The sequence below is a fragment of the Salvia splendens genome, chromosome 8 (genome assembly GCF_004379255.2).
Source record: "Salvia splendens isolate huo1 chromosome 8, SspV2, whole genome shotgun sequence".
NCBI lineage: Eukaryota > Viridiplantae > Streptophyta > Magnoliopsida > Lamiales > Lamiaceae > Salvia > Salvia splendens.
In genome coordinates, this window is record NC_056039.1 from 9626484 (window position 1) to 9640461 (window position 13978).

Sequence of the window (13978 nt, forward strand, 5' to 3'; positions counted from 1 at the left end):
AAATAACACCTTGAGCTTTATATTCTGTCAATTAGTTTATTCTAATTATAACCTTTTTCCTATTCTGTCATATCTATCCTTCTTCTATTTTTGTAAACCATTACAATTTATTTTAATATAATAAATTATAATTAATACTATATCCGTCCCAAAATAAATGTTACACTTTCCTTTTTAGTTTGTCATGCAAAAGATGTCACATTTCATTTTTTAGAAAAAGCTCTCTCTCAAATTAATATAAATACATTATTTTCTCTCTTCACCTAACACACAAAATAATATCTCCTAAAATCTCATGTCATTCCCTAAGTGTGTCATCTATTATGTGACAGAGGGAGTACTTTTATTTGAAAGACTATGAGTTTTTTTTTAAAAAATTATACCCTTTTAAAATTTATCAAACTGAATAACCATTTTTATCTAGTGATTTAAATTTTGAAAATGTATTGTCAATTAATCTTTTAATTTAGGGAAAAAAATCTTATCATGTTGGTTTAAGTTGGTGTTCTTTTAAGTTCATATTCATTCCACTCAAAAAGATTAAAAATCAAACTTAAATAAACTGAAAATTAAGTGTAAAAATGAAAAACATCAATTTATTATGATAAAAGAAACGGATAGAATAATAAAGTGATGTGAAATGCTGAGTTAAAATTGACACGTCCAATTTCACATACAAACCCCCGGAAATTTAATTACTACTATAAAAATAGTTGGAAAGAATGTGTGCAGGTTTTAAAAGAATCAGACAAAAATGCCCTTAAAGCTATTTGTGCATTTTCATCCAAAAAATGACTAAAAATACTTGATTTGTGATTGTATGTTTTGTTAAACCCATCTAATGCTATTTTATTTTGTTAGGGGTCACTCGAAAAATTAGGGGTATTTGGTATAGTTCACCCCCTTAAAATAACTAACAAAAAAATAAAGCATATTAAAAGCATAGTTTAATACGAGTAGTTAAGCGGTAAGCTTGTAATTTCTTTTCCCGCTGTTTCGAGCGTGGTTTGCTCTCAGTCATCCCAAGCAATCATTCTCTAGTTCTAATCTCACGACTGTTGATTCCATCATTCATCTTCATCTCCATCGACGTTGTCGTTTTGCCGCCGATTTACTATTAAAGGTAATCGATTCGCGACGTTTCGCTACTCCAAGTGAAAAACTGTTTTATTTCACAAGGTTTGCTGTAGATCTTTTGCTGCTTAGAAACGTATTAAAATTTCTCTGATACTTCATACAGTCTGATACAGTAGAAATACGCGCTCTCATCGTTTTTATAAGTGTAGTTTTGCGCACGAATTTGCAGTTTGAGATGGTTGATTCAATTTTTATATTCAGATATGTAATTGTCTGCTGTGATATAAGACGATCCTAATCAATTTTAAAGATTTTCTTATGTTACATATCTGCAATCTATGTGTCGGAGTTTCAATCTGGATTTTCCTTGAGAATAAATTACACACACATATGCATATTGAATAAATTTTTACAGTAAACAAGACGAATCAGGTCAATTGGATATTCAGATTTTCCACTCACTGTTTTTATACGACTACTTTTGTGTCATTATCTCTAGCTGGTACCTCCAGTCGCTATTTCTCTTGACCTGATAGTGGAAAGACTGACTGCTACACCCGGCATTAAAAAATGTTACAATGGATGGGTGGATCAAGGCGGAAAGTGACAACAGTAAGTTTTTTCGTCCAAGTTGCAATTGAATCTTCATTTTTTGTTAATAGTATTTGAAATCATGAATAGGGAACGCCAATGAGTTTATGGGTAGAGACCATTTGTTTTTAGGTACATTTTCTTGTTTGGTTTCTGATTGAGGTTATGCTTCATTCACTACATAAATTTCTGGCTACTATTTAATCTTGTTGCTTAGTGTTGAATTCTACTTTCGAGGCAAACTGTGGTTACCTTTTTCTATAAATTCATTGTATTTGCATGTGTTATGGTTCTTCAAGGAGATTGGATATTGTTTCTTAAATTGTTCCACATAATTAGTTTACTTTTTGTTATATGTAACATTTGTTTTTTATGTGGTGTGCATTACGTTGATTAATTTTGATGGGGTGGAAAATTGCAGTCACGAAAGTCAACTCAGAAAAGGTAGAGCACTTATCTTGATTTTTATTACTTTCGACCTTCTGATCTTGTTATCATCTTTGTCAAATTTCCCACACGAGATAGATGTCTATCTTGCTTTGTAGACAGAAGCAATATTTTGAGCAAAAGAGACGGCAGCAGCAGAGAGCTGGTTTAGAGAGCTACATTGATGGAAAACCCGCATGCACTCAGCATTGTGACTATAGTAGATCGCTTGACATTCTTAGTCTTCAAAATTTATCAACTGTAGCTCAGGAACACAACACCAGTACTACAACTGGTAATTTCTCTGTAACTTTTGAGGTCTACAACCAGAATTTTCTTGAATTAAAATAGCAAGCGCTCATGCACTATGTGTTGTTGCAAATTTTCGGTTCTGATTAATATATCAACATTTCATAGATCCATGCTTTTGTTATAAACCTGGCGTGTCTTCTAATATGTCCAATATATTCTTGAGTATATAGTTGCAATAAAAGAAAGTAGAAAAGAGCATAAGCTTATCGAACCTCCCAGGGGTATTGGGCCAAAAGTTAGGCTTAGGACAGTTTTATCTTTCTAGTTTCAATACCAGTTTACATTTTACATTTTCAATTTCTTTCAGTTCATTCATATCAGTTAAATTTGGAGGCTATCTTAGTCAATGTAGAGTGCGCAGACAATAGATTAAGAGCTAATTGTTTTGTTACTTATAGTTTATAACATACACAAAATATGTAGACGTGCTCTTCTTTTCTTTTCTTTGTGTGGCAACATAGTCGTATAAGGTACTGCAGAGCTTAAAAATTTAGTATCCAATATAATTTTGTCCACTCCATGTGACAATCAATTTCCACTCCTTCCTAAAAGCAAATGATAATTTGGAGAATGCTGATTTCTCTCTGAACGATCAAGATGCACTCTCTTCTCAAGCTATTTTCACCAATGATGGCGTTTCTGTGGACCAAGCTGAGAAAAATAAATGTATGTTTCTGTTCTTCACTAATTCATCCTTTTGATCTGACGAAACTATATATTTGCCACTGAAATGGTGGATAGCATATGTTTAATAAGAGTCAGTATATTATACTCTCTTCGTTTCAGGGGCTCCATCAAATGGCACAGAGGCTGAATATCCAAAAAAGTAAGCTCATTTCAGTGTGAAATTTGTCCTATAAAGCTCTAATGTGATACGATTCATTATAAATCTCTTAATGTGATAAAGTAGAAAACAATAACTTTAAGCCGGGTTAATTATAACACATGGAAGTGGACTCAAAATTGATTATCAACTTCACATACTATTAGCTGTATCTCTGCACTGCATTTGTTGTCTTTTTTACAAGCTGCTATTGTAATTTAAAATCAAGTATTCTGATTTGGGAGGAAATTTTTAATAGTCATTACTTTACAGGGACTCAGTTCATTTACAGAATGGTAATGGAAATTTAGCTGGAAACTTCAGTGACCTGGATTCTTTCAAGTTGCCAATGTCACACCGTGAGCACCAATATGGGATTGTCTTTCCTTTTATGTTTATATATCTCGTGCGTCATTCCAACTTTAAGGACATCCTAGGCTCCTACCTTTCCCAGTGAATCATTCTTAAGAATTGCATTTCTCCCTTTCCTTATAAATCACTGGATTGGAGCAGCGTTTATGACTGCATTTTGAGTTATAAGTTAAAATTCTTATTCGTTTTTTGATTTCGGCAGAGATACGTGTCATCGATTTACTTGGTGATGACTCAACCAGTAATGCTGAGGAAAATTCATTACGGCAGGAAGGCCATGTTGCATTCTCAATCGAAGGTTTTTAGCGTTGAGTGTTGATTTCTAACTATTCTTATTAATTTCCAAAAGATCAGGTGATGATGTTCCCTGAATTAATGTTTGAGGATAGTTTCGTTATGTAATTAATCGAGTAAGGTTTAGGGTTGCAACTTAGTACTGTTGTCAAGCGTTTCTGAAGTGTGTAAGAATTATGGGACTTGTACATTTTTCAGGGCCTTCATTACCTTTCATATTTTAAAGTAAATTAGCTTTAGAAAATTTAATTGAAGCCTTGAAATGAGCACACGTTTCACATTGAAAGACTGCTTTTGCATTTCAGGTCTTGGACAAGTGGACACAGAAACTCCAGTTCACTCCCCAAAGATAACTGGAAGGTTAGTTGAATTGGCATATTTACAGGTCTGGTGATGATGCACAGTGCATGGTTTATAAATTTGACATGCAAAGACATTAGCCACTTTGAGTCCATTTTCTTGAGATTTATAGTTAAGGATTTACTTTAAGCAAAGAAATAAATAAATCAAGTTGTCAACAGGAACACTGACATTAAATCAAATTGAGTTTCTTTGTTGTAATAAGGTTATATTTCTATATCTATTTATTCGTACTGTAAGGCTCATACATGACTGCATCATGTAAATGTTTCTTCTGGCTTGTGCTTTTCAAGAGTCAGATATTTCAGTTCCCTCAACATCTATACGCAATTTTTGTATCTGACTCCATTGCTTGCAATTGTAATAATATTTGGAGTCTGGAACAACAGGAGAAGTGGTGTTTTACAATATTGAAAAACTTACAGTTTCGTGCTTTAAACATTACAATTTGTCTCCACCAAACAGAAATATACTGGTGATTCTCCTTCCTGAATTATTTTTTCTGTGTGCCTAACGATTTATACATTGCAACTGCCAACTATTTAGTACACGGAGTAGTCAGTTATGAATATTGCCTCTACAATTTTCTTAAGAGGGATCACCACACCTTCCTTTTCAGATATGCAGCTTCCAAATAATTGACAACTAATATGGTTTTCAATTGATGTAGGATTTTGATGTTGAAGTATTATCTTATATAGTACTTCATACTTGCAAGATACATGAGTTCATATTATGAAAGCCCATTGAAAAAATAAAAATAAATTATGAATGCCCATTTCCTTGGTATCCTCAAACCTAGTACATGATGAGTATGCATAACGGTAATCTGATCATCTCCATCTGTTTTTTAATGATGACAGATCCTTTCTGGACTGTTACTCTCCACCAAAAAAGGCAGTGAGAGTACCTATCAAATCCAAACACTTGGAATATGGCTTTCATGACCTAGGGTCTAGATTGGTAAGAACATTTTTACTGCATCTCATTTGTGAAGGATATTTTTCAGGCTGATGGTTATTAGCAAAGAATAATGCAAACAGTTCGCATGAACTGCAACCAATAGAAAAATCACTGCCCTTGAAATATTCTATGTCAAATGTAGAATCTAAATCAAATTAGTTCATACTACAAAGAATAAAAACTCGTAGGAAAGTCACACATCATAGTATGAAAGAAAATAAGACCAAAAGGAAGGAATAAACAGATAACACTCCAACTCTCATGAATCTGCCACTTTCTTTCGTTCTCAAGGCCTTGTGGTACTCTAATACCTAAAACTAATCTTCAGAGCATGTCCTCACCATCCTGTTTCCGTTGTGGCTGTTTGATATGTATTCATACCACAAAAATAGGGTTGAGCCAACTATGGCTAAAACTTTCTGTCTTGTTTATGCACAGGTGCATGACACGGCCATGCCAGCACCTTTGTTGATGGCAATGTTGAGTAGTTTGGGTCCTGTCATTTATGCCTGGTCATTAGACATGTCATATGGAGCAAACAAAAATATGAGTGGAAAATATGGAGACATAAGAATTGTTTATAAATGATTCTGATTACCACTTATAAATCACCCAAACCACTACTGTTATGTTATTACATTTGTTTCTACTCCCATCTTTTTCTGTAGGAAGCATATATCTTGAAATTTGTACTGTCAGTGTCAAGACAGTCACACTGCTCCATGCTATGCATCCTGTGCTAACTTTCTCCTATGGACCTGTTGGAGATATACTTGAAATTATACACCAACTGGGAAATGTGCAGGATGTTTTGACGCAGGATATTGATTTTTCGCCATGTAGCAGTACAATAGATCAGTCTTTCTGCACCAGGGATATGATAAATGCAGCTGGTGATCCAAAGCAGAACTTCTTAAATTTCAGAACACCCTCTTCATACAATTGGAACTGCTCCAATATGCAAGGGATTTTAGAAAATGACGAACTCGTCTATAACAAACGAGACAGCAGCAGAAGAATCTGGGAAGGTTGAGGTCTCTCTGAGCAATATTATCGAATCTTCTTAATATTAGGCCAATGTGTGATTTATCAGAAATTTAAAACTTAAATGAACATCAGCATGCCAAATTATCATATAGGCCTTTGAATGTACTGCCTATATTCTGTTATAACCCATTACAACATCGTATGATTTTTACTAAAAACTGATGCAATCTTGAATGAAAATACCAGAGGGTTACACCTGGGTTGGGCATTCAGCGGCTACACTTCTGGAAAATCATAGTATTGTATATGACACTTTGTTTCTTAGACTAATGTATTACTCCTAGTATATTTTATCTGTCTCTGTATTTTATCATAATTATTCATGACTTGGAGAACTTTATATGGTTTAGCGTTAAAAATATTGAGACTGACACTTTTATTTTTCCATCGGCTAGGCCGCTTCTTGGATGATGGCTTTGATGATCTGGAAGAGCAAGAATCATTCTGCACAAACTTTGATGGAAGAGATGTTGGTTTTGATGATTATTATCTTCCCAAAAGCCCCTGGAAGCAGGACTTAGATTTTGAAGGCTGGGATGTAAATAAGAAAAGGTCGTCTCCTAGAATTAGTTGCTATCATATTGCACTACTATATTAAGACTGCAGTTAACAAATAGGATTCATATACAGGTACAGCTTAAGAAGTCCTCAAACATACAGTGCGAAAGGTGCTACTCCTTTTGCAGAACATTTACCTTTTATATCGTTCTCCACCCTCTAAATTCATGAGCAACAGCTTTTATGACTGGTCTGTTCTCCTTCGAGTTTAAAGAAACAATAAATTTCTATGCCAGCTTCTGTTAGTAACAACATAACATGTCCTCAAAGCCTCTGGAAGCAGGACTTAGATTTTGAAGCCGGGGACATAAATAAGAAAAGGTCTGCTGCTAGACTTAGTTGCTATCAAATTGCACTATTTAATCGATACTGCAATTAACAAATAGGATTCATATACAGGTCCAGCATAAAAAGGCCTGAAACATACAATGTGAAAGGTGCTACTCCTTTTGCATAACATTTAGTACCTTTTATATCGTTCTCCACCTTCTAAATTCACGAGCAACAGATTTTATGACTGGCCTGCATTCTTTTTTTTTCTTCAAGTATAAAAAAACAATTGAACTTGTGCCAGCTTCAGTTAGTAACACCATAAGATATCCTAAAGGAAGGCTAATTTGCTGCAGTTCAGTAAGTTCATTGAGTTCACCGTTTTGAGCCTTAAGTTTCAGTTCACCGTTTTGGCCTTAAAACTACAGTTCAATTACTTCTTTTAGTCTAAGTTAAGTTTGTGGGTCTGTTGACTCTAATGATTCACATGTATAATTCTGCAAATACTTGCCTTTGTAATAATTTCACATTACACTTGCCTTGAGGAAGATTATGAAAATATAGTCTGTTCTAAAATGATCAGAGTCACCTGGTCCCTATCCGGAGCATCTTACTATGAAGGATCTTCATGGTATCGGAATCTCAGATAAGAGGTGGTAAGTAAATTTGCAGAGAGCTTCTCCATAAAAATCTTGTAATTACTCATTGCTTGGCCCTGTAAATTGACAGGCATTCTGATATTGAAATCGGTAATGATGTTAAATATAACAACTCTGTAACAGAAGACTCGAGATCGAGGAGTTTGGCAAGGTTCGAGATTTTCCCTTTGGCTTGTAGTACTACCATCTTTCATTTTACTCCGAAGTCTGAACTGATTTGAATTCTCTTAACTTATTCTGAAATCATGACAGCGAAGAATCATGCTCTTGCACTGCAGGTTGCCCTTGTTTTATTTTATCATATTGAAGCTATAGCAAATAGTTAAACATCGTTGTTAATGTCATATATTTTCTTATGGCGCAGGAAGAGGTGCTTCGATCAATAAATCATAATAACTGGGGATTGACAAAAACCCGAAGTAACAGATTACTAAACTGGATGTCAGCCATCTCCAAACCCGGTATGTTACAGAAGGGAAGCATCCATCCTTATACAATATCTTTGTATATCTTTACCAATACCAACTATCTTGCAAGACTTCCTAGAATGCACCTTTCTGAAACACTCCACTAGTTATTTAGTTGGTTATCTGAAGCCATTATCCCAACATAAGAAAATCATATGGATAAGATTTAGCAAAATGCAATAGTTTCACTTTATCAAATGCAGTTAAAAAATGTCATATGAAGAAAGACAGTTCCATGGAAAGTACTTTGCTTCTATGATTCAATCATTGAGCCTTTGAAGTTGCATATCCAACACTTCACAAAATACACATACTCCCATTTTAGTAGTGTAAATTGGTAACACATGAATCTCTCTTTCTTATTTTTTTGTTCTTAAAAATGATCAATAATGGTTTTCATTTGTCCCATGATGATTGGACGATTATCAGTAGGAGGAGAAACGGAATAAAAATATTTGGTTACACATGAATTTCCACCCTCTTGTTTCCCAAATTTGGACAAAATAAGTGGCAACATAAACAGAATGCAGCATCCTTATCTACGCTGTAATCCAACCAATGTGAAATTCGTCGAACCAAAATTGTACTACAAATTTTCGTAAAAACTTACCGAACTAAATTATAGTCAGAGATTAATAGTACTATAGTTTAAAATATAAAAACTAAATGCGTAAAATAAAGATAATAGTTAAAAAGGCTTACCTTATTCAAGATATTGAGTTTTGGATGGAGAAGATTAAAACACAAGTAATAAAGTTTATTAAAGATTTACGAATGGGCCATTTCCCAATCAGTCTCAATAAAAAAAATTCATGCCCACTTATATTTTACAGTTCAACATTTACATATAATCATTTGGATCACACTTACTAAATTGTTTCATGATTTCATCTGTATATAATCATATGAGTACCAGTATTTATGATAATTTCAGCTAATTTTTCATTCTACTTTCGCATTACACCCGTCCATTTCAAACTAATTTCGACAGAAAACTATTTGAAATAATTCTCGATTAAAATTATAAGATTTATTCGATTAAATTTAAGGGCTCGTTTGATATATTGGTGATGGCAAGATAGGGCCCAAATAATGATAAGTATCTGCAAATTTCAGGTGTTTGATAACAAGTATTATAATCATAATGGCCCTTGTTTTTTTGCAAAAGCCCAACTCGGCCAACAAATTTTGAAAGCAAAATACACTGATATATATCTACAACACTACAGCATTTTGTGGGTTAGCACTGTAGCATCAAGAAGTGTACAGAGTTTCAAAAAAATATGCCTTTCATACCTATCTTGCTGGAGCCTCATTTTGTGATACATTCTTGAAGTCTGACGAAATCCATCAAAATTACTTCATGGAATGGTAAGAATTCAAAATGTTGGGTGAGACCGACGAAGTTGGTTCAGCGCTCCTCGATCCCTGTGATTTAGTAATTTTTTGTTTCCTAGAGTGAAGGAGTGTATGAGTTTTTTTGGGGATTTTAATTGGAACAGATTTTTGCCTTGTAGGTGTTTGAATAATTGCTTCTTAGTGGTTTAATCTTGCAAACGAAGGGTTTGATTACACTCCTCATCAAGTATTAGGAAGAAGTTTGGCTCATTGTTGTAACTCTTTTTCCAAGCTTGTAGCTTTGAAGTGATGTTAGGACTAGCCTTCAGATCAGTTGTAGGGAACTCACGACGCAGATCATCCTCCAGCTTCTTCAGGTACCCAGATCGAAATCCATTATCGGATTTCCAACCGTGCACGACGAGCTCCATCAAAGATGTCAGCAGAACCTGTTCCTCACGATCACTCCACATACGCCTAGTCCGATCAATTTTGGGTTGTTTCAATTTCAACCTACACAACATTTGAAAACACAAATAACTCATCACCAATAATGAAGCGGACTAAATAAATGACAATATCCAGACTCCAACTACAAACCTCCAGAAGCAGGAGCTGGGTCCACACTTGCTTTGTAACGCTGAAAAGCAGCCATGCTTCCTGAACCAATCAGAACGGATTTTAGGATTTATAACATACTGAAAAATATTTTATGGAAACAAACCAAGAAATAGCAAATAAATTTCATTAACAAGTGAGTATAAAAGGGAAATTGGACAGGGAAAACTCGCATCAGACATGTTACAAAATTCTAGTGTAAAATCATAGATTACCTTGCAAACTCAAATGAAGTAAAATGCGGAAGATAAGAGGGAAATTTGGATAGGGAATTGTGATTCTCGTTAGGGCTATTTAGAGAGTGAAATTAGAGGGAAATTAGAGGGGAAAATGAGGGGAAATTAGAGAGGGAAAATGAGAATGAGATTAGAGAGGGAAATTAGAGAGTGAAAAATTAGAATGAAATTTGAGAGGGAAAAAAGAGTGGGAAATGAAATTAGAGAGGGGAAAATTTCTCGGCCAAACATGAGTTAGAGAGGGGACATTGTGTATCAAACATGAGTTAATGAAATATCTTGGGCCCTCATGCTAGGCCCGATAATTTGAAGATATATATCTAGAATAAAGCTATGCGGCCACATTATGGCCAGCCATAAATTAATTAAATAATAAAAAAAATTGATTTTTTTTCAAATTTTTGGTTTTATACTACTTGATTTTATTTTTATATCATCTTCATTATATGTTGCTCAACATGTTAGTGTTGCTCTATCGTAGTTTTTGCTCAACTTATTACTACTGTCATTTCTTGATTGTTGCTCAATGTATACAGTAATCCGTGATATTAATGTGTTTTACGTAATGGAATTCAAAGATAAGTGTCAACTCACAAGTCCATTCACACACATATAAGTTTATTTCAGTAATTCTAATTTTTTTATACATGTAAATGGACTAAATTAACTCTTTATGGCCGGCCACATTATGGCCATTTAACATCACTCATATATCTAACCTATGCATAACCCAACCAACATATCAGACTAGCCCTTAATTAAAATCAATTAATGGAATAAAAAATAAATACTAAGGCCATCCATAATAGGCGCCCAGCGACCGCCCAGCCGAGCGCCGGCGCTGGGCGGTTCGCTGGGCGATCTATTGCAGCCGCCCAGCGGGCGATTGGAAAGAGAAACCGCGCAGCGCTGGGCGGTCGCGTGGCGCTGGGCGGTGCGCTGGGCGGTCCGTTCGGCGCTATTGCAGCGCCCGGATCGCCCAGCGCACCGCCTAGCGCGAAAAAATAAATTTTTTTTTTCGAAACACTATATATACGCGCTTTGTTCGTCATTTTCCCGTATATGTCTCGTAAATTAAATTTCGCATATTGTGTGATTGTTAATTATTTCATTTTGTATATATTTGTTAATAGTGATGTGGATAGTATTATTAATGTTTCTCGTATATGTCTCGTAAATTAAATTCCGTATATTGTGTGATTGTTAATTATTTCATTTTTATATAATTGTTATTAGTGATGTGGCTATTGATGAGGCTGGGCTATTTATGATATGGCAGGAGGATTTTTAGTGCTGATGATGTGGCAGGGGCTAGGCTATGGCTGGGCTATTGCTGGGCTATTCCTATTGTGGATGGCCTAAGTACTATGAAAATTTAAAATGATGGGGCCCAGGGCCCAAGAGCACGGTGTGGTCGAATACAACAAAGACCACCAAAATACATAATACAAAGTTCATAGCCTCAATTCTCCTTTATTATGAATAAGGTTAGTTTTCATAACTTACATTTTTTTTGGTAAAGCATACTTACATTTATTAGTATAGTAATAAGGAAAACTATGTTTTAATTAAAGTGTTTATTGGCATGTTAATTACTGCGCTCATGGAGGGTGCGCGAGAGCATCCACAATGACGGATGTCCGACGGACGTTATATATTTGAGAGCATCTCTTAATTTCTATATTTGAAACAGCTGACTTTAAACAATTAACTGAAATAGTGGAATCTTGATATCGTATAATACTTGCACATTCTTAACTTTATTAATTCTCTGCCAAACACAATAGTTGAGCTTGTCAAATGTGTATACGTACGAAACATTCTTGTTGAGTCCATTTTATTTGATCCATTCCCATCATACCAAACCAAATCAATCGTCCACGTTATTGGATATGCTAGCTGTATTTTTTCGAAGTCTGTGAATTCAATTTTTCATTAAAAAATTAATCAAATATGGATAAGTGAATTCATATTTTTATGGAAACTGTGAAGGAAAATTAATTATTGTGCAATTGTATATTTACCTCACTACTTGGATCTCTGGTTTGACTGTAAATTCGGGAATTTCATAACCTCCACGTGATGATAGCGCAGACTTTAATTAATCTTAAAACTAGAGTATCAGTTCGAGTTCAGACGAATGTAATTAAATAAGCAAATAGGAGTACGGCGTTACTTAGAGTTATTAATTACGTGCAACTTTTGTTTAGGACGTTTTTTTGCATTAAATATGCCTTTTTTGAGCTAATGTGGAATGGAATTAAATGCTTCTTATTATTGGGGTCAGTGGCGGAGCCACATGAGAACAAGGGGTACAGCTGTACCCCCAAATTTTGGGTTCTTGATGTATAATTGTAGTGCCAATGAACAATTGCGGTATTGGTCTGGTGGTTGAGCTCTTGCGTTATTTACCTCCATGCCCGTGTTCGAATTTTGCTCATGGCGCATTACTTATAGTTGCCTTCTTTTTTTAATTAGTCATATCAGGGAGATATCTATTATTCATATCAGGGAGAGATCTATTATTCAATGATGGAGTATTTGAATTATTTTTATCTCTTAAGTAGTTTTTTATTGCATTATACTTTTATTTGATTTATATTCGTAATGTGGTATAAAAATTGAAAATTCAATTACCCTAGGATTTTTAGTTTCTCTCAATGATCTATTGCAATTTTTTATCTATAGGTAATTTTTTTTATCAAATTATAATACTATTATCTGAAATATATTCTTAATGCGATATAAAATTTGAAAATTCAATGAACCTATTTCTTTTCCAAAGATTAGGTATATATTGCATTTTATTTTTTATATCAATTATACTCTTAATAGTTTAGTATGAATTTAATTTTCTTTCTTTTTCCTTTTTAGATGTTCATTAGTTGTATACTTTTATACTAATATATATTTTTATTTCAGTTATATTCTTGATGCTTTGATTCAAAATTAGATAGTTTGCGGAGTATTTTTGTAATTTTGTTGTGGTTATAATAGTCATTTTTCAGGAATACAAACTAATTAATTTCATTATCCTACTATTTTTTATAATTTTTATTTTAATGATGTGATATGGAGTAATTATCTGTTGTATAATTCGTACCCCCAGATTAAAAGTTCTGGATCCGCCACTATTTGGGGTTATTTTACACCAATACAATAAGCGTGATATAGTGATGCAATAAATTACCAGACACAAGTTTCTTCTGTACCAGCACTTTAAAAAATATTGCGCCTATTAATTATTCTAAGTAGTACTCCTAGGTGGCATGTAATAGTTCTATTTGCAATGCAGGAGACAGATAGTAGTACTAATTTATTGAAAACTTTTAAGTATTACACCTAAGTATTATCCCCTCCTTCCGTTTGCACTTAAAAAGTCCTATTCTTTAGCGGCACAGATTTTAAAAAATTACATGAAAAAAACTTAGTGGAAAATAAATCTCATTTATATATATTATTTTAAATGAAATGTAGGTTGAATGAGTTAGTGGAATGTGAGACAATATTACCATTTATATTAAAAGTAAATTGTGATTTCTATTCGCGGATGGACTCCTATTCGTG

At 34.0% G+C, this 13978-nt stretch overlaps 1 protein-coding gene and 2 long non-coding RNA genes across 9 annotated transcripts; 1 reads left to right on the forward strand and 2 right to left on the reverse strand.

Moving 5' to 3' along the window:
* The first annotated feature begins 989 nt into the window (after positions 1–989).
* LOC121744231 lies at positions 990–8483 on the forward strand. 7 transcript variants are annotated; one of them, XM_042137709.1, is made up of 19 exons: positions 990–1123; positions 1577–1689; positions 2090–2112; positions 2194–2389; positions 2959–3072; positions 3193–3232; positions 3503–3588; positions 3804–3899; positions 4201–4255; positions 5119–5218; positions 6024–6246; positions 6661–6817; positions 6896–6933; positions 7060–7144; positions 7223–7260; positions 7677–7749; positions 7823–7903; positions 8005–8030; positions 8117–8483. In XM_042137709.1, exons 2-19 carry the CDS (start codon positions 1656–1658, stop codon positions 8143–8145), a joined length of 1494 nt encoding a protein of 497 aa, XP_041993643.1. In that variant the 5' UTR covers positions 990–1123; positions 1577–1655; the 3' UTR covers positions 8146–8483. The 7 variants fall into 7 exon arrangements, 6 of the variants coding, with proteins under 6 accessions (XP_041993643.1, XP_041993644.1, XP_041993647.1 ...); XM_042137710.1 differs by having other exon boundaries at positions 7677–7746; XM_042137713.1 differs by having other exon boundaries at positions 3503–3525.
* Positions 5401–6016, reverse strand: LOC121744233. The gene is made up of 2 exons (XR_006038517.1): positions 5817–6016; positions 5401–5714 (listed from the first exon to the last, which is right to left on the reverse strand). It is a non-coding gene; the product is annotated as an uncharacterized LOC121744233 (long non-coding RNA).
* A 1279-nt stretch (positions 8484–9762) lies between the features above and the next one.
* On the reverse strand, positions 9763–10707 carry LOC121743993. Its single transcript, XR_006038357.1, has 3 exons — positions 10391–10707; positions 10158–10217; positions 9763–10070 (listed from the first exon to the last, which is right to left on the reverse strand). It is a non-coding gene; the product is annotated as an uncharacterized LOC121743993 (long non-coding RNA).
* Positions 10708–13978: the final 3271 nt, after the last annotated feature.